General features: G+C 35.9%; 1 protein-coding gene across 4 annotated transcripts in view; it reads right to left on the bottom strand.

Annotated features, from left to right (window-relative positions):
• Positions 1–501: 501 nt before the first annotated feature.
• The window catches only part of Cacul1 (CDK2 associated cullin domain 1), a 65,721-nt gene continuing 42,073 nt past the window's right edge, over positions 502–24,149 (bottom strand). The window contains exons 4-10 of one of the 4 annotated variants that reach the window (XM_078042207.1): positions 22,472–22,567; positions 18,410–18,512; positions 17,806–17,871; positions 15,337–15,426; positions 11,780–11,855; positions 5,400–5,443; positions 502–5,021 (exon numbers count right to left, since the gene is read on the bottom strand). In XM_078042207.1, the coding sequence (XP_077898333.1) occupies positions 4,981–5,021; positions 5,400–5,443; positions 11,780–11,855; positions 15,337–15,426; positions 17,806–17,871; positions 18,410–18,512; positions 22,472–22,567 (516 nt within the window). In that variant the 3' untranslated portion in view covers positions 502–4,980. Of the gene's footprint in view, positions 5,022–5,399; positions 5,444–11,779; positions 11,919–15,336; positions 15,427–17,805; positions 17,872–18,409; positions 18,513–22,471; positions 22,568–24,149 lie in introns of all 4 variants that reach the window. The other 3 variants (XM_078042176.1, XM_078042287.1, XM_078042246.1) reach the window with 3 other exon arrangements.

The following is a 24,149-nucleotide window of genomic DNA, read 5'->3' as shown; positions in this document are numbered from 1 at the left end:
ACATAACAAGGCCAGGGACATCTATACAAGATTTATTTCATTAACTACAATAGTATAGTATATACCCTAATACAGAAGGAGTGATTCAAAATCCACCAAGGGTTAAAGGTCAAAACCAAAGTCAATGACTTTATATCAAGGTCAGTTAAGTATTTCACCCACTGTTTGGTTTTTCTTGGACTAATGAATGAGTTCATATGCACAGCACCTGCTCTGGCCTTGCCATGCCTTCTGACAACTAGCACCACCAGGGACATGCCTTCATTGCCACATCCTTGTCCTGGCTGTCCTGGTAGGTGGCAAAGACTTTTTGCCTGCATTTCATCTCTAAATTACATAGACACATTTCTGTTTCTAGCCACAGCTCCCCCACAACTTCACCTGAATTGCATGGTTGTAATACTGACAAATAGGGCTCTTAAGTGAGTAAACTGTTGTCTTCTAAGTGACTATCCACAGACTTATTGCACTGGTACCCAGTCACAACACTGAAATGACATGTGAGATTCAATACAAAATATTTATTTTTTTCCAAACCACAGAATTCTCAGCCCTAAAGTCATCCTATAAATTTTCCAGATTTGTAATCCATTAACATTTTTCTGAACAATGCAGTCCAATCTGAAAGGAAGATAATTTCCAACTAGCAGGGGTGCAATGTATACTGGAGTCCCATGAGAATAAATCTATGATTAGCATTTTCTTGACTTCTCCCCCAGCTGCCCCAGCAACACGAGCAGAAACAGCACCTATACTTGTGCCACTTGACTCTGGAGAGATGTTCAAAATAGGGTTTTGGAGAGTGGAGGAGGGAGGTGCCAGGGACTAGTTAATCAATACAGGGGAAGAAGAGGAATCATTTCCCTTGAGAATAACAGAGCTCCTTTCATATATTCTGGTGGCCAGAAACTCAGGCAAATTTTGACAGAGTAATGAAAGTAATAGGAAAGCTATTTCTCCACCAACTCCTATGACTTCCATTTTAACTTCTGATAAAAATAAACTTCATCTTATATAAACTTATTGAAAACAGTAATCACACCCAAAAAGGTCCTCTAAATTTCTTATAAGTTTCAAAGGATTCACATTCTGACCTTGAATTTCAAAGTCCCCTTAAGAGGTCTAGAACTGAATTAAAGTAAACATAATATCCCAAGCTAAAAGTTCAATGACACACACACACAAATCAACTCAAAACATTCAAACAATGGCTGGATAGCTAAAGAAGGCTTTTTTGTTTTCTTTTTTTTCCTTTTTTTTATTGGGCTTTTTTGTTTTACTTTTTAATTGTAAATTTTTTGTTATCTCAGATTAGTGTATATCCATAAAACAATGCTCAGTTAGTTTAATAATAGCTGCTTATTGAACAATTGAATTTTAGCTCAAGGGCAATGCCTCTTTCTTAATAACCACAGAAATAATTAACTGCTATAAGACGGGGTGGCGGTGGGGGGGGGGGGGAGAAAACACAGGCTGCCTCAATAAGAAGACAAAATATGGAAGGGCTATTTACTGTATACAGGGAGATTCAAGAGGATTATTTAAATACTATGGTACAAATGCTCCTGCTTACTTTATAACTGCAGAAACCAATTGGGTTTGCCAGATCACCATTACCTTTGCCAATAGATGTACAGACCACTCTGAAGTTACCCTTTTGTGCTGAAAACCTTCAAATTCCTTGTTTGGTCAGTACAGAATATTTCGAGGTGATGCACATGCAAACTCTTCCTGAGGAATTATTTAAGTGTGCAAATTTGCAACCCAACAGAATGCCTGGGATACATACAGCAAGGGGAGTGGGGCTGCTGGGCAAGTCTGAGCACTGGAGACGTGTGCACTGTTCCTGGTCATGGGCATCCATTCCTTTGTAATCCCACCACCCAAAAATTAGATTCCATTCTAATGAAAGGGAGGAAAACTGCTATAATTTTTTAACAGGAACAGGAAAAAATGTGACTTTGCCATGAAAGTTATAAAGCAGGAGTCATACAACAGTTTGGTGCTTCTTTTCACTGATTCTGCCTAGGAACTATTGGGCTAAGAGTCACGACATCAGGTTTTGCTTTCTACCCCCAAAGAAAATGAAGCAGTAATTCCTGTCGGGTTAGGGTGCAGCAGTGACAACAGAAGTCAAGAGATAGGACACTGTTATTGAGGCTTAAAGCTAACCTTTAAAATAAGTACCATCTCTCTAATTATTATCCATTTACTTTTACATGTTATTAACTCAAGATGACTGACCCAGCTTTCTTGTTAAGGATCTAGTTTCAGGTTGTACATACATACTAGTCAGTTTTGCCAAATCAACTGCATGTGTTGTCTAACCAATCAACCAGCATGTACAATATTCTATCTTCAATGATTTGGGTTTTCAATGATTTGATACAAAAGCCAGTATTTAGCTGGCATGGAAAAACTATACACTGTGCTGGCAAGAAGAATACAAGGAAACACGAGAAGAACATACTTCCTGGCAAACCGTACACAGTCAATACAAAATGGAAGGGGCCAAGTTGTATTTCTTCATGCTGCAAACTAAAAAAAAAAAAATGTCAAGAATTTCAATTAATAAGCAAGGTCACTTTCAACTTAAAGTAATTTTTTTTTTTTTTGGTTTTTTTTTTTTACACTGCAACATACTTCAAGGGGCTAAAGATGTGTTCAACCACCAAGACACATGCCTTGGGGAATGTGCACAGCCTTCCTGTATGCCTTCCAATAATGGCTTTGTGGTACCAAACCTTAACCCACAGCTGGCTGCAGCCATTGTGCAAAAAGTAGAAAAACGAAATTCTGCAGACGTTCCTTCACCTACTTTTTTGTTAACACATATACAACAATAAAAGGAATTAAAGTATTTTCCATTAACTTATAATGCAAAAACATCGTACATAAGATATTAATGCCAATTCTCATCATAATACAGTGCTGTCTTAGGGAAAGTTCTGTTCTTGGCCAAAAATGAATGCTCTCTCCCAGAAAAAAGCACTTGGTTACATTATCAGGATACTGAAGAATTCACCCATGTATAAAGAAATGCTTCAATTTTATTCCTTTGAGAAATATCATTAAAGCCACTCAGGAGAGACTTCAGTTCCAGGTATATTTATAAGCCTAGGGAAAGCACTCCATTGAGAAAAGTAAAATTTGGGCTTCATGATAAAATGGAATTCTTTCTTGACACTAGAATGTTACTGGTGTAGCAAATCAAGCTATACAGGTCATAGTGAAGTCCTGTATGTGTTCTTACAGTAATTCAGTGTTCATTACACAATCTAAGATGCAAACAGAGTGAAATGAGTCCAATTAAAGCCCTCCACAAAATCCACCCATTCTGGATGATAAGTACTTAAAAATATATCTGAGAACCTTCGCTTAATTTTACCCCTCTGCAGAATAATTTTTTACAAATCAAAGACTTTCTATTAGATAACATACCATGTGCCCAGTATCGCACTTCTAGCTCTTCCACCCATGACACTCCCCAAAAAAGGACATGCTGAACTGGCAGAGGCAGCTCTATGAAAAACTTGCAGATCAGGTGTGTCTTCTTTCCCTGCCAAGTTTTCTGGACAGATCAGGACCAGTGTGACCAGTCTGATAAGGCCCAGGAAAATGAAGGCTATGTTTAATCTACATTTAAGAAAAAATGAGTAGAAAAATATTCTCCCCTTGCCACATTTTCTATTTTTATTTGACTTTCAAAGCCAAACAGAATTAGCTTCAGAGACTTTTATGAACAACTAAACAGCCCTGCAGGTATGGTGAAACAGAAAACATGGCTTTGCTACAACTGGAAGGGGACCCTAAAAAAGAGCAGAACTTCTTCCCTACTGAGCTCAAATGTCAAATATAATATTTAAAAGATGCAGAGCACAGATTCTACCTTTTTAAAGTACTTATCACCCATTAAAATGAAATGGATCAGGAACTCCACACCATGGATTATATTTGGTTTTAATAACTATCACTTCCCAGAATGTCGCAGGAAGCAGCTCTTGCTGTTGGACAATCTCCACAATATTAAAAGGGGGCAGAGGCATTAGTACTGCAGGGCTGCCCACCCCTGAATTACGGCTGCCCATGCCAGAGCGGCTGGTGAATCAGGTAAGGTGATGGCAGGAATGCAAATGCTCTACAAGTGTTGGTCCCCACACGAACATGAACACGCCTGGTGCAGTAGGGGAAATCTGACCAATGTGCAACACGTTTCCATTCTCCCACTTAATTAGCATCCTATAAGTCACCCACCATCTTAGTGGGTTGGTTTGGAATACCATCACCTTCTCCAGGAAGTACTTGTGAGTTTGACAACACTGCCACACAGTTGCAAAGTGCACAAAGCTCAAGGCACAGAGTAGAAAGTTGAGAACTGATGAGGGAAAAGTTCTAATGAAAGTAGTTAGCATTCTCCTTGAACAAGACTTCCTAATACTAAACAAAGATCAACTCTTATTTTTAAAGGAGCTGTTTGGGTTATGGGTGAAAACACTGTATTGTAACCATTTGCTTGGTTTTAAAGCAAAAGATATCTTGACATGTGAAACCAATATGCTGTTAAGTCCCAAGTCCACAGATGAACAAAACAAGTGCTTAAAAAAAAAAAAAAAAAAAAAAGATTCTTCTGCCCTTATATTTTTGGAGGAAGCTGCTGATTTTGGCTGTCAGATTTCACTCAGCAATAGTCAATTTCCCCGAAGCTTGTTCCTCATAGAATCTGTAGATAAACTCATTAAAAGATTGTCCCATTTCAAAATCACCCCCAACTCTAGCAGCAACTGTTTTCATGTTTTTGTTTCTTGTTAGTTTTTTGTTTTTTTTAAAATTACAAACCAAAGTAAGAAGTCCAGCATTCTCTCCCAAGAACAGCCTTGTGACAGAGCTCCTGAGTGTCGAAGGCCCCGCTGTGCTCAGAACACAGTCTCTGCAGCTCCAGTGTGTCCTCTCCTCGGGAGGAAAGTACATTCAACACATTCACTATCTGTATCCCCTGGAACTTGCACATGCAGATGAGCTGTCTGAAAAAAGGTCAAAACAGGATAATGCATGAGGAGCAGATAGCATATGAGGATGGCAGGAGTCTGTTTATCCAACTTGTATGTCTTAATCCTCTCCCCCAAGAGGACTTAGGAAAAAATCCCCATAAAATCATAGGGTTCTGAGTAAAGTCAAAAAGGGGCCAAGAGCATCAGAAACTGACCCTGGGGCATTGCCCCATCCTTGCAGATATTAAGGAATCCAGTGGCCTCCTGACAGCTGCCTCAAGAGCCTGACCCTGGTTACACATGGCACCTTAGCACCATTAAGAACACAAGGGACATGACACACTGTGTGGGTATCCTACTGGCTGCCCTAGCACAAGACCACCCAAAATGGGAAGGAACTTTGCCACTTACTGTAAGCCAACTCATCCCCAGCTCTCTTCCGGGACTGGTCACCTCTGGGGAAAGGAAAAAGAAGGCAGTTAGCAGACCTGACTGATTTCTTGACACACCACAAGAGAATGAACAAATCAGCACAATTCATAGTAAAGTACAGCAAATATTTCAATTCTAACCCAACTACCTGTTATAAATAGACATTAGGGGCTGAAGGCCATAGCTCAATGGCAGAGAGCTTGCAAAGCGCATGTGGAGCACTGGGTTCCATCCCCAGCAGCACCACATAATTAATACATAAATGTATTCTGTCCATCTACAACAAAAAATTATTTAAAAACAAAAACTAAAATAAAATAGACATTAAACATAAGCTGATTTGTACCCTGAATGTTCTTAACTAAGGGTATGGTCTTTTAAATATGAAGACTCATCTATAAGATGGTTTACACTGAGTTCTAAAAATAAGTTCATATTAAAATATATCTTTGAAGGCAAATCTGGGTTCTGCTATCAACCTCCCTAGTGACGTGCATATACTAGGGCAAATTTCAAATATGAAATTTAAAATTTTAGCTATTCCCCATAAGCCCCACTGAACCAAAAACTCCTAAAGCATTTGAAAACTCTCAGAACCCATGACTTTAAATCTTCCACAAGCCAGTGGCTTCCAGATTTAATATAAAGCACTGATCTCTGTTATTGTGTGGATATAAGGTATCCCTCAAAAGTTTGTGGGTCAAACGATCAACCAGTGAATTAATCCCCATTGATGGGATTAACTGGTAGCTGGAGGCTGGGAGGGTGTGGCTGGATGAAGTGGGTCATTGGGATACATATTTTGTATCTGGAGAGTGGGTATCTCTCACTCACTTACTCACTCTCCTCCTTGATCATCATTTGAGCTGCTTCTCTTTGCCACACTCTTCATTTGTAAGCCCAACTGCCTCATCACCAGTATCTATGCACTGTAAATTGACCATGGCAAAAAACAGTGCCATTTCCACTCCATCCCCACCTCTTTCTCAGTCTCCATCTCAATAACACATCCATCCGAGTTTCTCAGGCCAAAAGTCAAGGTCATCCGTGATTTCTCTCTTCCCTTTACCCTGGAGTATTTTGTTCCACATACAATCCTGAGTCAAGCACTGTCACCAAATCTACCACTATGGCCTCAATCCAAGCCACTATCACCTCTCCCCTCTGCAATTGCATGAGACTTAACTAAGTTTAGACAAAAGCTACACTGGTCTTAGGTAAAAGCAAACCTAAGATTAGTTCACATCTTTGATTAAAGTCTTTATGACTTCCCATTACAGTTAAAAATCAATCCCAATCCATTTTCCCAGCCTGGTGACATGGCTCCTGCCTGATTCTCCAACCTCATTTTTTACCTCTGTTCATTACATTATAGCCACCCTGGCTCTCTGTCCCTTTGGACATGTCAACACTTTTGTCTTTAGGATTTTCTCTATCTGTAACACTCCCCCCCTCAGGCAGTCACACAGCTGTCTCCTTTCTGCCCAGCTCCAACATCTCCCCTTCAGAGGACATTCCATTAGGTCAGTTGGAACAGCCCTTCACACTATCTCATTCATTCCCTGTTTAATTTTCTTCACAGCACCTATTAGTACTTATATTTTATTATTTGCCTATAACATTAGAACAGAAATTCCAGAAAAGCTGGTACTTTTTCTATCTTATACACTCTAGTACCTAAAAGAATTATAGCACACAGAGACACTTAATATTTGTTGAACTAACAAATTAATGAATGACATGAGCTCACAGATAGACTATTAAAATGCTAGCCTGAGTATGTCTTACACCATCACTTCAATTACCCAAACAACGAAGCCTAATATTCCTAACACAAAGCCACTGCTACCATTTACTCTGAAAGACCATAGTAATGGAAGATTTCAAAGAATCTAAAAAGTATCCAAAGCCCCCCCGAGCCCACCCCTTCTTTCTCTGGTTGTTTCAGACAAGGGCAGACACCTCTTGGTAGGCTTGGTGAGGAGCCTTCATGATTGGCAAAGACCACACCACCTGATCCCCAGAAGGTTTTCCAGCTGATCATTCAAGGAAAATCATGACCACCTTGGGCTAGCAGATTTCTGAGCAGTCTGCCCTCACACCACTTTCTAAATAGTTCTGTTGCTAACCTAACACTTTGCCAAAACCAGCAGAGTGACTTACACTGTTATTTATACTGGTATCATTTGAGTACCATTCAACAAATATTCTAAAAGAAATAAGTTAATGCTAACTAAAAATGAAAACAAGTGATTTTATATATGGAAACTTAACTTCTACATGCAACCTTTATCACTACCCCTCAACAGTTAAAATAAAAGCCAAATGTGCACAAACAACAGGAGAAAAATACAGATGTGAAAACAACAGCAGGCGGGAAGAAAGAATGTGAATTAAGTATGCCATCAATGTTATCTACTCCCATGAATCTTCAAAGCTATAAGATGCCCTCAAATCCAGATCCCTGCTACTAAACAAAAAGCTCAAATTTGGGGTGACCCTCTCAGCTAAAAGACCAGCAATACTTTTACAAGGTTCTACTTTGTTCCAGAAATGTGGGTAACCATGTCTCAGAATGAACATCATATTTGCCTTTATAAACTCCCTGGAACACTCTCAGTAGGGGGTCATAGGTTGGTCTGGATGAGAATGCTCCTGCTGGGGCCTGCATTTTTTTAATATGTTCCCAAATAAGCCTATCTTCATGTGATTTTTGTTTGATAAGAGACACTGAATTTCTGCTTTTCCCCAATCAATTCAATTATTCATGTAAGAGAAAACTATTGCTTTGAGCTTATGTTAGTTCTAGCTATGAAATAAGTATATCCCATAAGTTCTTTTTTTAATATTTATTTTTTAGTTGTAGTTGAACACAGTACCTTTACTTTATTTTTATGTGGTGCTGAGGATGGAACTCAGGACCTCACATATGCTAAGTGAGCGCTCTATATTGTTGAGCCACAAACCCAGCTAAATACCCTATATTATATTTCACAAAAACTCCTGGTCAGATGAAAATCTGACCACTAACCTCAGAGGAGGATATATTTGACAACATTCTCATATTACTTCATGACATTTCAAAGACTTCCTCTGCACTGGTCACATTAAAGTTGTGGGGCTGTTTCTTCAGGGATCCTAATCACATAAGTGGAACATCATCTTAAATGAAAAAGCAGTTTGTAACACTGAAACCACAAAATGACTGCTCATGTCAGAATAACCAGTAACAGAATTTTTATTGATAGAAAAAGAAAAACATTTAAATAACATACTATCAGTGGACACTGTTTCTTCCAAAACAATCCTAGCCAAACACTGATCAAAGAAAGCATTAAACTTGACAGGACAGAATGTGGAAGGTGCATGAGCTCAAGAGTGGGGTACAAATACATGCATGAAGACATGAATTAGTGTGAATATACTTTGTATACAACCATGGATATAAATAATTGTGCTCTACATGTGAAATAAGAATTATAATGCATTCCACTGTCATATATAAATAAACAAATTAATTAAAAAAAGAGTGGGTACAAAATGTCAGTTTTGTACTCTGTGGTAAGCACCTGTCAGAATTTATGAACCAGAGTTTAATCTTTATAGCAAGGCATAATAAAGTGTTAATTAATTTATTTTTTGGTACCAGGGATTGAATCCAGGGCTGCTTCACCACTGAGCTAAGTCCCCAGCCCTTTTTATCTTTTTATTATTTATTTTCAGACAGAGTTTCACTAAGTTCTCAGGGCCTCACTAATTTACTGAGGCTGAACTTGTGATTCTCCTGCTTCAGTCTCCTGAATTACGGGGATCAGAGCCACCATACCCGCCTATAAAGTATTAATTTAACTATAAATGGTTCAATTAAGTTTGTAAAATAAAACATTTTAATTTTATCACCTTTTGGAATATTGCCTAATGTTTAAATCTCAACCAGAAGGTGTACCAAAGAATTCCACTAAGAGTAATAAAAATTCTAATTTAACATCAAAATCCAGGGCATTTCCCTGAACATGACCTACTGGCATTGGCTGAATGGTGTCAAGTTCAAGTACTAAGAAGTCAGTTGCCCATCTCATTACAAGCAAATGTGATCTAAGAGCTACAACACACCAAGCATTCCTAACTCTATTCTCTTGTTCCAGATTCAAAATTACAATTGGGAAATGCTTCTGGATATGTTTAAACAGTTCTACATCATGTTCTGGAAGGTGAACTCAAGGTGCTCAGAATTCCAAAACAGCTATATTCCTTTACTGCTTCACAAATATCAGTTTTCAGGAGACTGATCTTTTGGAAGATATTAATAAACTCATCTCTAAATCTAAAAATACTCAAAATATTTATAAATAGATCTTATCTTGGACTAAGCATCAATTTATTTCTTTCAGAAAGAGCTCCTAGAAATCAAGAAGAGAAAAATAAGACTAACAAATAGAAAAATAAGCTAAGGACATAAACTGAAAAATGCAAACAAATATGCTTAGCTTTACTTATGAGAGAAAAACAAACTAAACCAATTCTGAGTAATTCTTTTTCATCTGCTAGACTGGCAAAAATTCAAAAGTGTAACAACAATACTGTACAATCAAGGTCTTGAAGAATAAGCACTTTCAAACTTTGATGGTGGTAGATAGGCAAAAAAGTGTACATCCCTTATGAAAGGCAACTGGCAATATTAACCAAATTTATAACTGCATTTACCCTTAACCCAGCTTTCCCACTTCCAAGAATTCACTCTCTAGATATATATGTAACAGGTACAAAACTATACATGTACTAGATTCTTCACTGTAGCATTTTCCCAAACTTCAAAAGACCAGAAATAATTCAAAGGCCAACTCCTAGGGACTGGTTAAATAAGCTATAGTATATTTAATACATCCACACAATGGAATGTATAAAGAAATTAATAAAAATAAAGACATATTTTCTGTTTTCTTATATCTGTATATTAAAAAAAAAAAAAAAAAAACGGAAGGAATTACAAGAAACCACAGAGTAAGAGTTACTAAACTAGGTGAGGTTAGACATGGGGACAAATGGGAGCCAAACTTCCCATTGTATACTTTCTGTATCATTTTTATTTTTAAACCACATGAGTAAAATTAATATGTCATTTGACAGTCATGTCAAATAAAACAAATAAAACCACCCTATTTCTGCCAGAAATACAATTAGTCAAATAATTCCAGATCCTTCAACATCAAAGAGAAACATTCCAGCAGTTCTCTCTGGTTCTTCCTTCCCCTAACTACAAGAAAGTCAGGTCTACCTGGCCAAGTCACACAGCTTCTCTGGGCCTCTGTAGTGCAAATGCCAGGGAAGAAGGTAGAGAACCAGTGGGTGACTCAGTGTCCCCATTACCACACAAATACACATGCCATCAGGGTAAAAAAGGGGAATGTCAATCCATGGAATAACAAAGAGTAACAAAAAAATTACCTGCTTTCTTTCCTAACCTGGGTTGAAACAGATACTGTAATAACAGTGATCCTGGTCAAGGCCAGTTTCTCTGAAATTTAGTTTGACCTTAGAACCTATGAAAGAGAAATGTCCCTCTCCAGCCCTCAACAGACAAATGAGTCAACTCTCAACCTAATATCTGTGGACACAACTATGACTAAGACATCCACAAGTTTCTTCTTCAGTGCCAGGAATTCAAATATAGGAAGATACAGGAAAGTGCTAAGACTAAGAATTATGAAAATACAAGGTATCACTATGCCCTTAAACAATTTAGTGATATAACTAGGTGTTTTTCCACAGGGAAACCACAAAAATTTTACATTTAAGTTAGTTGAAAACGTACTTTCCAAGATTTTCTGAGGTATGGCCATGATAAAGACTTGCAAATTTAAGAAAAACAAGCACAGTGTAAATGCCAAAAGCAAGAGAGATAACTCTTCTGGACATGTATAAGGAAATACTGTACTTTTTAATAATAAACAATCTTACTTTAGAGAAAAAAACAAAAATCTGAATTGTAGGATTTAAAGCTTCTTCTCTAGTTAGTCATAAAAGCATATTATAACCAATCAAATTTCTACAATGTCTTTCCGTATGTCAAAAGCTAATGAATAAATTGGGAAGAGAGCTTGGAAGCTGTCCATCCTAATTGGCTACCCAGTGAGAAATCCCTTCTTCAAAAATGCATGTAGTGAAGAGTAGTTTCCACAAGCTCAAAATCTAACCTCAATAACTGTGCCAACAAGGAGCTAACTACTTCATCAGACAGCAGTGCCTTGGCTCCTAGAAAGTAACTTTACCTTCTAAGCCCTTGGCATCCCTCCCCCACCACACCAGAGCAGTCTAAGGATATGGACATATTTTGTCACCAAATTAAAAAAACAACTTGCCTTGTGAAACCATTCTGTATAAGCTCTCTTTGAAGTTTCTGATCTTGAGCAGCATATTCAGAAAGTTCAGATTCCACTGCCGGAGGGAGAATGTTTGGAATAAATTTAGAAAATAGAGTTGGAGCCATCTGAACCCACTCTGTGAGGGAAGGAAAAGATTCATTAAGGAAATCACATAGATAAATGGAAAAGTGAAAATTTTCTTTCATTTAAAGAACAAAATATATATTAAACCAAATATGAAACATGGCAGGGTGGGGGAACAATTCAATCCTGTTCTGGTAAAGAACATACACAGTGGTTAAATCTTTTTCCTAAAAAGAATGCATAGCACTGGGGTTGGGGCTCAGTGGTAGAGCACTTGCTTAGCATGTGTAGGCACTGGGCTTGATTCTCAGCACCACATAAAAAAAGAATAATTAAATAAATAAGTTATTAAAAATAAAGAAAAGAGAATTTACAGTATGAAGAAAGCAGGCATTTTTACATTTTACTGATTTATCAGAATTTAATGAAAATCTCTAGGAAGTTTTTTAATGATCTTGTCAAAATTTCTAAATATGGAGAAAACACAAATGAGAATTCCAAACAATTCTGATTCAAAGGGGACTTGGAGACAAAGGACTGGGAAGATATACCAGCCCTGTTAGGCAAATAACTAATATTAAAATGATATACTGGCTGGAGAATAAAACACTAGAGAGAAAAATAGACATAAAAAAGGGGTGGAGAGAATGAAAATTTGATCAGTGGGCTAGAGATAACTGGTCACTACTTAGGAAAAAAATTGTTTTTGACTCAACATTAAATTGTAACAAACTTACAAACAATTATTGTGTGTATGTAAATATAAACAATAAAAGAAGTGGGTATCAAGTTATTAAGAAAAGGTCATGAGAATAATCTATAGGGGGGAAAAAGGCAAATAGAAGCCACAGGAAAATATTTGCACTGGACATAACAAAAATGATTTTAGAATCTTTATAAAGTATTTGTACAAATTTGTAAGACCAGATAAAGGAATGAAAGATAGGAATGGTAATTCTTGGAGTTGGGGACAGGGAGAACAGAATTAAAAAGTTAAAAAGAACCACTCTGTTCCCCATGTTCAGCCAACATTAAATAGAAATAATGCCCACCTGTCCCAAGGGCACCACTACTCCCTTCCCTGGTGGTGGTGCTCAGTGACAACTCTGTTAGCCCTTTCCAACTGTTTTAATCTAGCCCTTTCAAAATTTCCCAGTTGTAAAGCACTGTGGCTGTCTGCATCAAAAAACATTAAAATGTCAATGTTCATTAAACCAGCAAGCTCACTTTAAAAGTGCAACCTATGTAAATAATTCTAAATCTGAAAAAGCCATATCTGATGCTATGTGATGCTGGATCAACATAATTTAAAAAAAAAAAAAGTGAAAGCAAACAACATCAACATAGTTAAAAAAAAATGAAAGTAAACAACAGTTAAGCTACAGATGGGAACTAAGCAAGCATTGTAAATGATACAAAGGCCAATCCATCAGCCCTTGCACAAACTTATGGCAAAATGTTCTCAATAGAGTCCCTACTGCCAGCCCAGCTCAAATCTGGCATTAAAAAGAGCATCACTGTCATGCTCTGAGGAAGTACTAACCAGTCAGAGAGGATGCAAGTCAAATCTCTCTGCCACTTATGGAACTTCAGGTAGTGATTTTTAAAAATAAAGATGAAGAAACAAACAAAGGTATTAAATGGAAAAAGGCAAGGTGAGACTGCCCAACTATTTCCAGACTGAGTTTCTGAAACGATGGAAACACAGCAACAAGGGTTAAGTCCTCACAACCTTCTACAATAGGTCTGTGGATCTAGTTAGAAACCTTCAGAGGTTATTCAGACACAGCAGCATAAAAGACCAGCATCTGAGAGACCTTACAACTGAAGAAACTTTTACCTTTAAAATTCAACTTTTAAAATATTCTAACCTTAATCTGTCAGTTGAATAAAATTGCTTTAATAAACTAGGAATATAACCAGGAACCAAGACCTGTAAATGTCAAAATATGCTTAAAAGGGACTCTGAAAATGCATAGGGCAGAAAAAGGTTGGTCTGTGATAAAATTCACCTTTTGAAAAGGACAATTCTCAAATGCAGAATCCTCCTCACAAGTAGTATAAATCCTATTACAACAGCTCGAACCTGGATAAAATAGCATTTAGATAAACATGTATCTACAATATTTCCTACCCATAGTGATTAGCTTTATTGTGCAATTTTGTTACTTCTGACAAAAGCCAGAACTGATAGAGCTGCCTACTTGGGAGGCAGAATTTGTCATACTGCACTTGGAAGCCTTCCAAACATAAAAAAATAAATTCATAAACTAGCGCACAAAAACATTTCATGAGCCATTTTCACTGAGGTAAAATGAAATTCAAATGTCTGAAAAACTAGAAAATGAAAAATATCAGTTTACTGGATACATGCAATGGAATCTTTCTGCAGCTTTACACCAGTACTTCCTGTTAGAAGTTATAAATAGAGCTCAAGACCTGACCCAAATTTAAATCACAATAAATTTGAATATTCCAGATATCATTCAAGGTTTAAAGTAGCCTGAGAAAGAAGCTATTTTGGAATCAGTCTATTTCTGTGATTCCACGGTTTTTACCTGGTTTCCATTTCATCAAGTTAAATTCTGACGTTTTAAAAATTAATTAACCAATCAAGTCATCAATTCAATAAAATGACAAGCTCAAATGAATAGTAGCAAAAGCAGTTTTTGCACGCCTATTATGTTATCAGGTACTGTGTCAAGCTCTTTACGTCATGCTTTATTTCATTTAATCCTCAAACAAAATAATTTCACAAAAAGGTAATTACTGTTAAAAAGGCACCCTTTATGCTTACAAATTAGGGAACAATATTCTACCCTGAGAAGTTCTGCAATCTCTCTCCCTTCAGTATTTTTAAATTGGCTAAAAAACTTTATGACAAATTTGACATTCTGATTTACAAACAAGAAGATACATACAAAGGCTCCTTGGGATTTCTTCAAATCTATTGTTTTTATTCTAAAACACATTAGGATAATTTACAAATCAAGCTCTGAATGCCATGTACTTTGATTGTATATCTTGTCAAAACGTCCTTATGAATTGACTGTAACTGCACCAACTCTAGATTCCCTGCCAATTAGAACCCAGGCCTAAGAAGATGAGTTGTGAGTGTGTGTGGCAGGGCACATGTGCATCATGGGGTGGGAAGTAAAGGAGGAACTCTTTAAAATTAAGGCCAAACATGAGATTCAATTTTATTCAAAATGTATCCCACAATTATTTCTGTTTTTCCCCCTTACAGATACTACAAAAACCAAACTAGTTGGTTCTCACCACAAGAGAGTTCTAAGTGAGCTCTGAGTTTTATACTGCACATTGATAAACAGCTACTCAATTTTTTTGCTATAGGAAATCCAAATATCATTAGGCATCACAAAGTACATAAAGAACTACTGCCCTCATGGATAAGGCTGTAATAAAACAAATAAACAGGTCCAATCCCAATGAAAACGACAGGTGTTTACCTGGTCTGAGAGTATACAGGCCTTTCACAATATTTGCCATAGTTGAAGGTGTGACCTGAAATGGTGTTGACTGGGCTTCTAAAAGTAAAGCTGGAATAAGAGAACAGGTTAAAAACCACATAATGCTGATTATCAAGGTTTCTATTTTATTTCTCTCAAAGCTGAAGTGTAAAGAAGTACAAGAAAATAATAGCACAAGAGAACAAAATCAAGAGTTTATATACTAAGAAAATTTTTAAAAATCCCTGTAGTAGCTCAATTGCACAGGTAATACGTGAAGGTCTGCTAGAGCACCAAAAGAAATGAACCAACTCAGACAAATTATGAAAAGAGGTAAGCCTTCTAAAACCAACAGCATCATGGCCCTTGGTAAGTGAGCTGAAAGTGCTCCCATTACATCTGGGGAGTAAAATGTAAGTTAAACTTCTTCAATCATTTCTTCTTCCCTTCAAAATACCATATTTAAAGCTCTTTACATGTAAAGGTTAAGCACCCCTTAACAGAAACACTTAGCAATCAGTGTTTCAGGTTTCAGAGTTGTTTTTTTTTTTTTTGATTTTGGAATACTTGTATAGATTTTATTGATTAAGCATCTCTGTAAAAATCTGAAATGCTCTAAAACTTATCATGCTTAAAAAAGTTACAGATTTCAGAGAATTTTAGATTTTCCAATTGAGGATCCTCACCCTATAGTAATTTTAATAACTTGATTATAGGCAGAAACTTACTTTCCCCATGCCTAGCTCCATCTACTTTCTTCTTAGAAAAGCTAAGGTCAAGAGATGATGGATGATTCATTCATCTTTCTCATGTTTATGACTTTGGTTAACAACACAACCCTGACACTAAACATCACAACACAGTTTTCCCAGGGTCATTTACATTGTTCTATGATAGTTTATTAACATTTTTTTAAATAAATAGAAATGATTCCTCTAGATAAAACATCACTAACAGATTCAAACAAATTGCATTATTTAGTGGACAGAACAGATATTACTGACCTAAAGTTATTTTTCTAATTTATCTCTCAAATACCTGTAATTAACTAATAACAAATAAACAATAATTTTAAAATCTGCATATTTTACTCTAAGCCAGGTTTGTAATCAACCATTTTTCCCTCTACATCTTTCTAAAAGTGGAAACAACATCTTACTTAGGTAACCTTATGAGAACTAAATAAATTAATATCTGTAAAGTATGTGGAATAGGTCTTAACACACATAAGCAGTATGTGTGTATGAAATCTTTTTGATGATCACTCACAAAACACCATTAAACATTTACAGAGTCCCTTGTTCTGGAATCCAAACCAGTATGACTACTGTTCACATTTTGTATATACCTCACTAAGTATAATCCCTAGTAATTTCTCGATAAATATGATAAATTATGTTTTATTCAATTTATAAAGGCTTAAGGGCCCTTTCAGTTTACTTGTGAAAAAAAAAAGGCATGTCTATCATTAAGTGTGATTTTTATTGAAAACCAGAGTATACAAGAAACAAAAGATGTAATCTATTTATGTTTTCTCTCTCACCAAATCTGGTATATTTTATTTTCTTTTTTTAAAATATTTTTTATATACCCCATTTGAAACAAATGTATGATATATGATATGTCAAGATCAATGTAATGTTTTGAGCAACTAATAAATTTCTGATGTTTAAAAAAATATTTTTTATGTGTGTTTATTAGATGGATACAATACCTATATTTATTTATTTATCTTTATGTGGTGCTGAGGATTAAACCCAGGGCCTCACATGTGCTAGGCAAGCACTCTACTAACCAAGCTATATCCCTAGCCCTGTATTTTCTTTGGATTATCGTTTTCTTATATGTTCAATAAAATTGATTTCCAAAGTGCTAGTATATAGAAAAACATTTATAAAGGAAAGAGGACTTTCTACCAGATGGTAGCATTTCTCCATAGAATTTTAACAGAAAAAAAAAATATTGTGCTAAATTTTGGAACAAAAGAAAATGTCAACATAGCTGAAAATATGTAAATGGCTATAATTAATAGCTGGAATTATCTAATGAGGTAATGTTCAAAGATGTTTGTAAACATCTATCCAGGCTTTTGTTTTGTTTTTAAAGCAAGTCATATGCTCAAGATTCTGGGCCTCCATTCTGCAATCTCTTGGGAATATAATAATAAAACATGTCTTATCATCATCTACACTATTATTTGAAAACCCTGACTCTAAAATAAACTGGCCCTAAGTTTAGCAATTTCTCAATTAAAAAAAAAAAGAAAAACCGTTTGTGGTCGAATTTGGAAAAATTCTGGTAAAAGTTCAATGTGGTAGCAACTAATTATGACTAATGTGAAAGCAAAAAATATATACTGCAAATCCAAATATGTGTCAAATTCTTTAAAAATGATTTTATGTGTACAGCATAAAATATGAGCTTTTAAAGGATGCTGAGACATGAAGTGATAGGGGCTTCCTAACTCACTTGGAGAGGGATATTCTTTTAGGGAAGGCAGGATGAGATGCCACCTACTGTGAGCGGGCAGGCAACCTGGGAATGAGAAAAAGGCAAAACTCATTTGTTTATTTAATCAAGTGCATAGCCAAGTTAAATATTTTACAAGTCTTAATTCACAAACAGAAAATGCAGACCACAAGAGGCTAAGAAGCTTGCCTATCACATAGTCACAAAGTGACAGCCAGACTAAAGAGTAAAAACTAGAAAGGATTCTGCACTACCATTTCAAAGACACAACACAGCACTCCTTTTAGAGTCACTGGTAGGAAAGTCAGGGATGAAACTCCTAAAGTCTCTCCCTTGCCACAAGAGAATTTAAAAAGGCACCAAGTATCAGGCAAAACACAAGACATGTTCAATGACCTGGCTAAGCTGTTCCCAGTTCAAGGGCCAACCCAGAAATAACATCTGCACTCCTCAGCTTCTATCCCTATAGAACAGAGCAGGCTTCAACACTTCCTACTATCTGGTTCAGAAGATATAAAGACTGAGTTTTTATAGGAAGGGAGGAAGGGAAAGAAAACATCATTGTTAGTAGTCTCTCACCCTCATAATAAATTTAATTACTTACGCATCAGGCTGTAAATGTGCTTTTCTGCAACATGTTCCGTAAACAGCTTTATAAGGTCATCTTTTAAGTCTCTATTAAGCTTGGTTTCGATGTAAAACTTATTCTGAAAAAGAAATTATTTTTTGTGTATCAAATGGGGGATATAATTAGTCTTGTGAACTGAAGCACTAAATAGTATTTTAGGAGACATGCATAAAGTCATCAATTAAAAAAAAAATCAAATAAGAGCCCACCACTATGAGTTCCATGTCTTTCTGGCATGAGATTGAAAAGTAAGAAGATCAAGAACTATGTTTCCAAAGACCACTGGAAGATCTCAAACATCAACTCAACCAAAATGTAGAGACTTATGGAATCACCGTGTGATATCCCCTTTAAAATCCTACATCATCATCTAAAGACAACATTGCGAAGCACTCATTAAAGGCACCTCATTTACTAATGAGATAGGCTAAGAGCAGGCACAGGTGACTCCCTAGCACACATTCCACTTCATCAATGTCCAGTCAGCTTCTGGATTCCATGGAGATCATCTTTGCTTAAGAGGTAGACACACCCAGAGTAGCCTAATCAGACTGTGAAAAAGTAGGCTTGAGTTGAGGGCAAGAGTCATAGTCAGGACCACAAGAAGAACAAGATAAAACAGATGTGGTGGTCAGCAAAGAGACAAAAAAGAACTATGGATTCAAAACGCCTGGAGACTGCCTCCTTTCTACAGTTCTATTGCAGGACACAAAGCTTTTCCTTATGTATTTAAAATTCACAGACCGAGGTTGAATCAAGTTTTCTGTTTCTTGCAGCTGAATGACTATAGTGACTGGCAAGTCAAAAAAGATCAAATTTGTTCATGCTTTAATATAAATGACCAAGAGTGGAAAACAAAGAAAAATTTTAAGAACTTGCTCACTGATTCTAAATTCTTAATGGTTTCTCTTCTTAAAAAAATTATAGGGCTGGGATTGTGGCTCAGCAGTAGAGCGCTCGCTTAGCACGGGTGGGACCCAGGTTCGATTCTCAGTACCACATAAAAAATAAAGGCATTGTGTTGTGTCCATCTACAAAAAAAAAAAAAAAAAAAAAAGATTCGTATTCTCTCTCTCTTTAAAAAAATATAAAAATAAGATGTATATAGTTAAAAAACAAAAGCATGCAAAAAGGTATGCAATAAAAATAAGTCTCCTATTGAAAACCTTCTGTCCTACTCACAAAGGTCCCACTCTGTATTGGGGAAATTATTGTCCATTATGTTCCTCATATAAGTAGATATGTTCTCTTTTTCACCTAAATAGAAAACACTTGCTAACAAGGAAATATTACACACTGCTTTGTACCTTGCTTCTTCACACCAATGTTGTGTACTGCAAAATTTTTCCGGAAAAGAACATACAGACATCATTATCTTTACACATTTCCTACTTTCTTATTAAATAGTCCTCACTGATGATAATCAGGCTCCCCCCCCCAATACTGCATAATTCTTACATATGTACAGTATTTTACATATATTTATGAGTTTATTTATGATAAATTCCTAGAGATATAATTTCTGAGTTCCTCCAAAGAGATTTTACAAATTTATATTTCTAACAAAAGTGTGAGCTTGTTTTCCTAAATATTCACCAGATGCACACTCTAAATATTTAAGATCTTAATGCACAGCATCTTAATGTTCTCTTCCTACTCCTTTTTTTAAATATTTATTTTTTAGTTATAAGTGAACACAATATTTTTATTTTTATGTGGTACTGAGGATCGAACCCAGTGCTTCACGCATGGTAAGCAAGCACTCTACCTCTGAGCCACAACCCCAGCCCTCTCCCTATTCTTTAGTAAGTAACCAGACTCATTCAACAGAAGTAGTATGAAAACTTCAGAAGTACTAAGAAACTCTTAAGTTATTTTACCTCTTTATTTAAATAACAAGCTATTTGACTTTTTTATACAATACTGTTAAGTTTCAATATCCTAAACAAAAATACATAATATCTTTATTTGATTCTATGTCTTTCAACAAGAATCTTCACTATTAATAGTGACTTAGACACAACCCATTTTCTAATGACTTCATTTCTTAAAATAGTCATATAGAATTCTAAGATAATAGTGTTGACAAGTAACACTATTATGATTATGTTTCTATCAGGTTAACATTTCAAACTATTATTTAAATAATATACTCTTTTCAACAAAGGAGTACCAAAGTTTAAAATTTTTAAAAATAAATTAAACAAATTTTCACAAATAACCAGAAAGCAAATTCAAATTCTTAAGCTAAATGAAAAGGTATAGTTAAGCTTTTTAATTTTACAATATCATATCCTGTATTAGAATTTTGCTAGGTAGAAGAGTGTGAAGATCATTTATTCTTTCTTGATACAATCTTCTTATCTGCCAGGATCCTACCATAAAGTTTTAAGAAAGCAATAATGGCAGCATAGACAGACAAGTATACCACTTTCTTGCCTTTTTTTTAAAAAACAAATTAGCTATCAGTTTTGATTCGAAATCCAAGTTATGCTCATTTAGTTCTATTTTTATTTCTAACCCACCTAGCCAATATGCTTACTGGGAAATGCCGTGTAAATGGCAGACGTGGAGGTAAATAAACCTACTCATCTACCCTTATCTCCCCTTTTCCACAACTAGGCCTGAGGCTCTATCCTTCATGCTCTGATTTCACTCATCATTTCTACTGAAAATTTTAGAACAGCAGAAATAAGGAATTTACTAGAATGGGAATGAAATATCTACTATACCTAACAAATACTCCTGATGAATAACCCTAGAGAATTTCACCAAAATGATACTCGGCTGTCTCCCAGGCTTTCTGACCCATCCCAAGAATTAACCCAGCCAACCCAGGTGACTAATACTATTAACTGTGTGTGTCTGTGTTTGTGGAGGAGGTACTAGGGATTGAACCCAGGGTATGATACATGCTAAGCAAGTACTCCCCACTGGGCTACATCCCAGTTCTTTTCTGAAGTCTTACTTTGAGACAGGGTCTCACTAAAGTGTTGCCAAGCTGGCCTCAAACTTGTGGTCCTCTTGCCTTACCCCTTTAAATAGCTGGAATTACAGGTATGTAACACTTCAGCCAGCTAATATTTTTGACTAGTATCATGATTCATAAAGAAGTTCTGGCACTTAAACCAAAAGCAAAGCCTCTTTATCACTTTCTCCTAAGATAAAGTCTTTGTAAAACAACAGGCAAATATAAGCTTCTTTTGCATTAACTATAAACCCTTATTAACTTTTACAATTGTTATCAGTACCAAAAGAATAATTTAATTCAAATGAAAATCTTGAAGTACAAGATCTTTTGGAAAATATCTTCTAAATCAGAAATAACTAGAGGCAGCTTTGTTTTCGTTTTAAATAAAGTTCATTTTATGAAGAATAAGTCACTTTTAAGACTAATATTCCATACACAGCAATATATATGCTACAGAATGCAGAAACAACCAAATATCCCATTCCCTAATCTAACAAAGAAGAGTTGGAATAATGATTTCTAGGGCTCTCCCCATTTAGGAACACTAACAAATGATTCTATATTTAAAAGAAGGAAGAAATTAATCAACAAGTTACAGTCTACAAATTATACTTCTGGCATAACTCTCCAAGCAAAAGAGAACATCAGATTGGAAGCATTTTATTTTTCCACTTTTTATGGATGACTTAACTTGGCATTTTTCATACATCATATTTTTAGATACATGTCTTAACTGCTTTCTAAGGACAAGAAATCTTATGTATCTTTTATTTTCCCAGGACCAAGCACAGTCCATTCCACATGACCAGAAATACAATGAATACAATGAATCATTGGATGACTGCTAATTACTAATGCCTAGGTGACTATTCAAGCAATTGTTACTTAGGGAATTTCAAAACAGACAAAGGGAAAAATATATAATTCTTCTATGTTAACAACTATTAAACATTACTGAATTAATTTTCATTTTACAATATGAAAATTCCACAAAATAGTTTTTTTTAAAAAGCAGGAACACGTTTAAGTTTGCTTCTTTTGGAAAGGAGGAAACAACTCAAACTTACCATATATATGAAAAGAGGCACAATACTCTGCAATGCTCCCATATATTGTCCAAGAGCTATATTAAATCTTTCAATATAGAGATCTGGAGGGCTGGCCTGTGAGAAAGAACACACACGTATCATTCTAGCAAACTATTTTTAAGATCGATATTCCACACATAGTTATACATATGCTACTGAATGCAGAAACAACCATAATCTGAAAAGCAAACAGGCTTCAAAGGAATCCAAAATTCATACTGAGATTCACAAGAAAGAAAAGGAGAGACACTTACTTACACTCTGAAATTTGTTTCAAAGTCTGCTATGTAAAACTGAGCTTTGACTTAGTTATCTTTAAAAATCATATAACCCTAACACGTTAATTAAAAGACCTGCTCTCATAAAAAGGTGCAATCAAAATGAAGTATGATTTGAAAAATTAACACTGAATTATTTAGACATTTTTCATATGAACCACTGGATGGGTGGACGAGATTCAAGAAAGTAGTAGAGGCTCAATATGTTATTAGAAATAAATAGAGTAACATTTAAAGTTCTATGCCAGCTGGGTTCTAAACAGCTTCTGAAGCTAACCAGTTATAAAATTATTAGAGAAAGCAGGAATTAAATATTCCACATATATCTGCAGCTCTGGAAAGTAGTAAAATTATAATGCATGTCTCCTATTTAACTCTCCTTGTTACAAAATATCAAGTCACAAAGCCATCAAGAGAGTACTTCCAACTTAATATATTATGTTCAGGATGAATGTGTTTTTCCTTCCAAAATTACATATTGAAGCCCTAGTCCCCCAGTGCAGCTGAATTTGGAATGAGGATATAATTAACGTTACATGAGGTCATAAGGTGGGGCCCTATTCCTATAGAATTAGTGTTCTTACAAGAAGAAACACCAAAGAGTTTGCTATTCCTTATCTTTGTTCCTTCAACATGGCTCAGAGGACTGGCTATGTGGGGGCTTCTGAGGGGACAGCCATCTCTCAGCCAAGAGGGGAATCCTCACAAGGCACTGAATCAACTAGCACTTTACAGTGGATGTCCCAGCCTCCAGAACAGTAAGAAAGAAACTTGGAGCTGGGTATGGTGGCACATGCCTGCAATCCCACTGGCTTGGAAGACTGAGGCAGGAGGATCATGAGTTCAAAGCCAGCCTCAGCAACTTAGTGAGGCCCTAACCAACTCAGTGAGACACTATCTCTAGATAAAATATAAAAAACGGCTGGGGATATGACTCAGTGGTTAAGCGCCCCTGGGGTTCAATCCTCAGTACCAAAAGAAACAAACTTGGATATGGTGAAATCATCCATCTGTGGCTTTTAAATATAAATCCCTGTTTCACTATTTAACAAAGCTATCTGGCATTGCCAAATCATTTAGCCTCCTGAATTTCAATTTTCATTTTAAATAGAAAAAACACCAACTGTGCTACTTCCAAGATGTGCTTAGAATCAAAGAAAATAATGTGGAAGTGCTTAGGAAAATGTCAAGTACTTACTTGTACATGTATATATAACTAAGAAGAGTAAATAAAACTCGTTTCCAATTAACTTCACACAGGCCCAATTCTTTAAGATCCATTAACATTTTAAAAAGCATTAAAATGGTTCCATATTATAGGCAAACTTGAAACTACCATTAATAAAACAATCACAATATCATCTTTTAAACTGCTTCAA

This window comes from Ictidomys tridecemlineatus, chromosome 1 (assembly GCF_052094955.1).
Source record: "Ictidomys tridecemlineatus isolate mIctTri1 chromosome 1, mIctTri1.hap1, whole genome shotgun sequence".
Taxonomy (NCBI): domain Eukaryota; kingdom Metazoa; phylum Chordata; class Mammalia; order Rodentia; family Sciuridae; genus Ictidomys; species Ictidomys tridecemlineatus.
The sequence above is the reverse complement of the archived record's forward strand: the minus strand, read 5'-3'. Positions and strand labels throughout refer to the sequence as shown.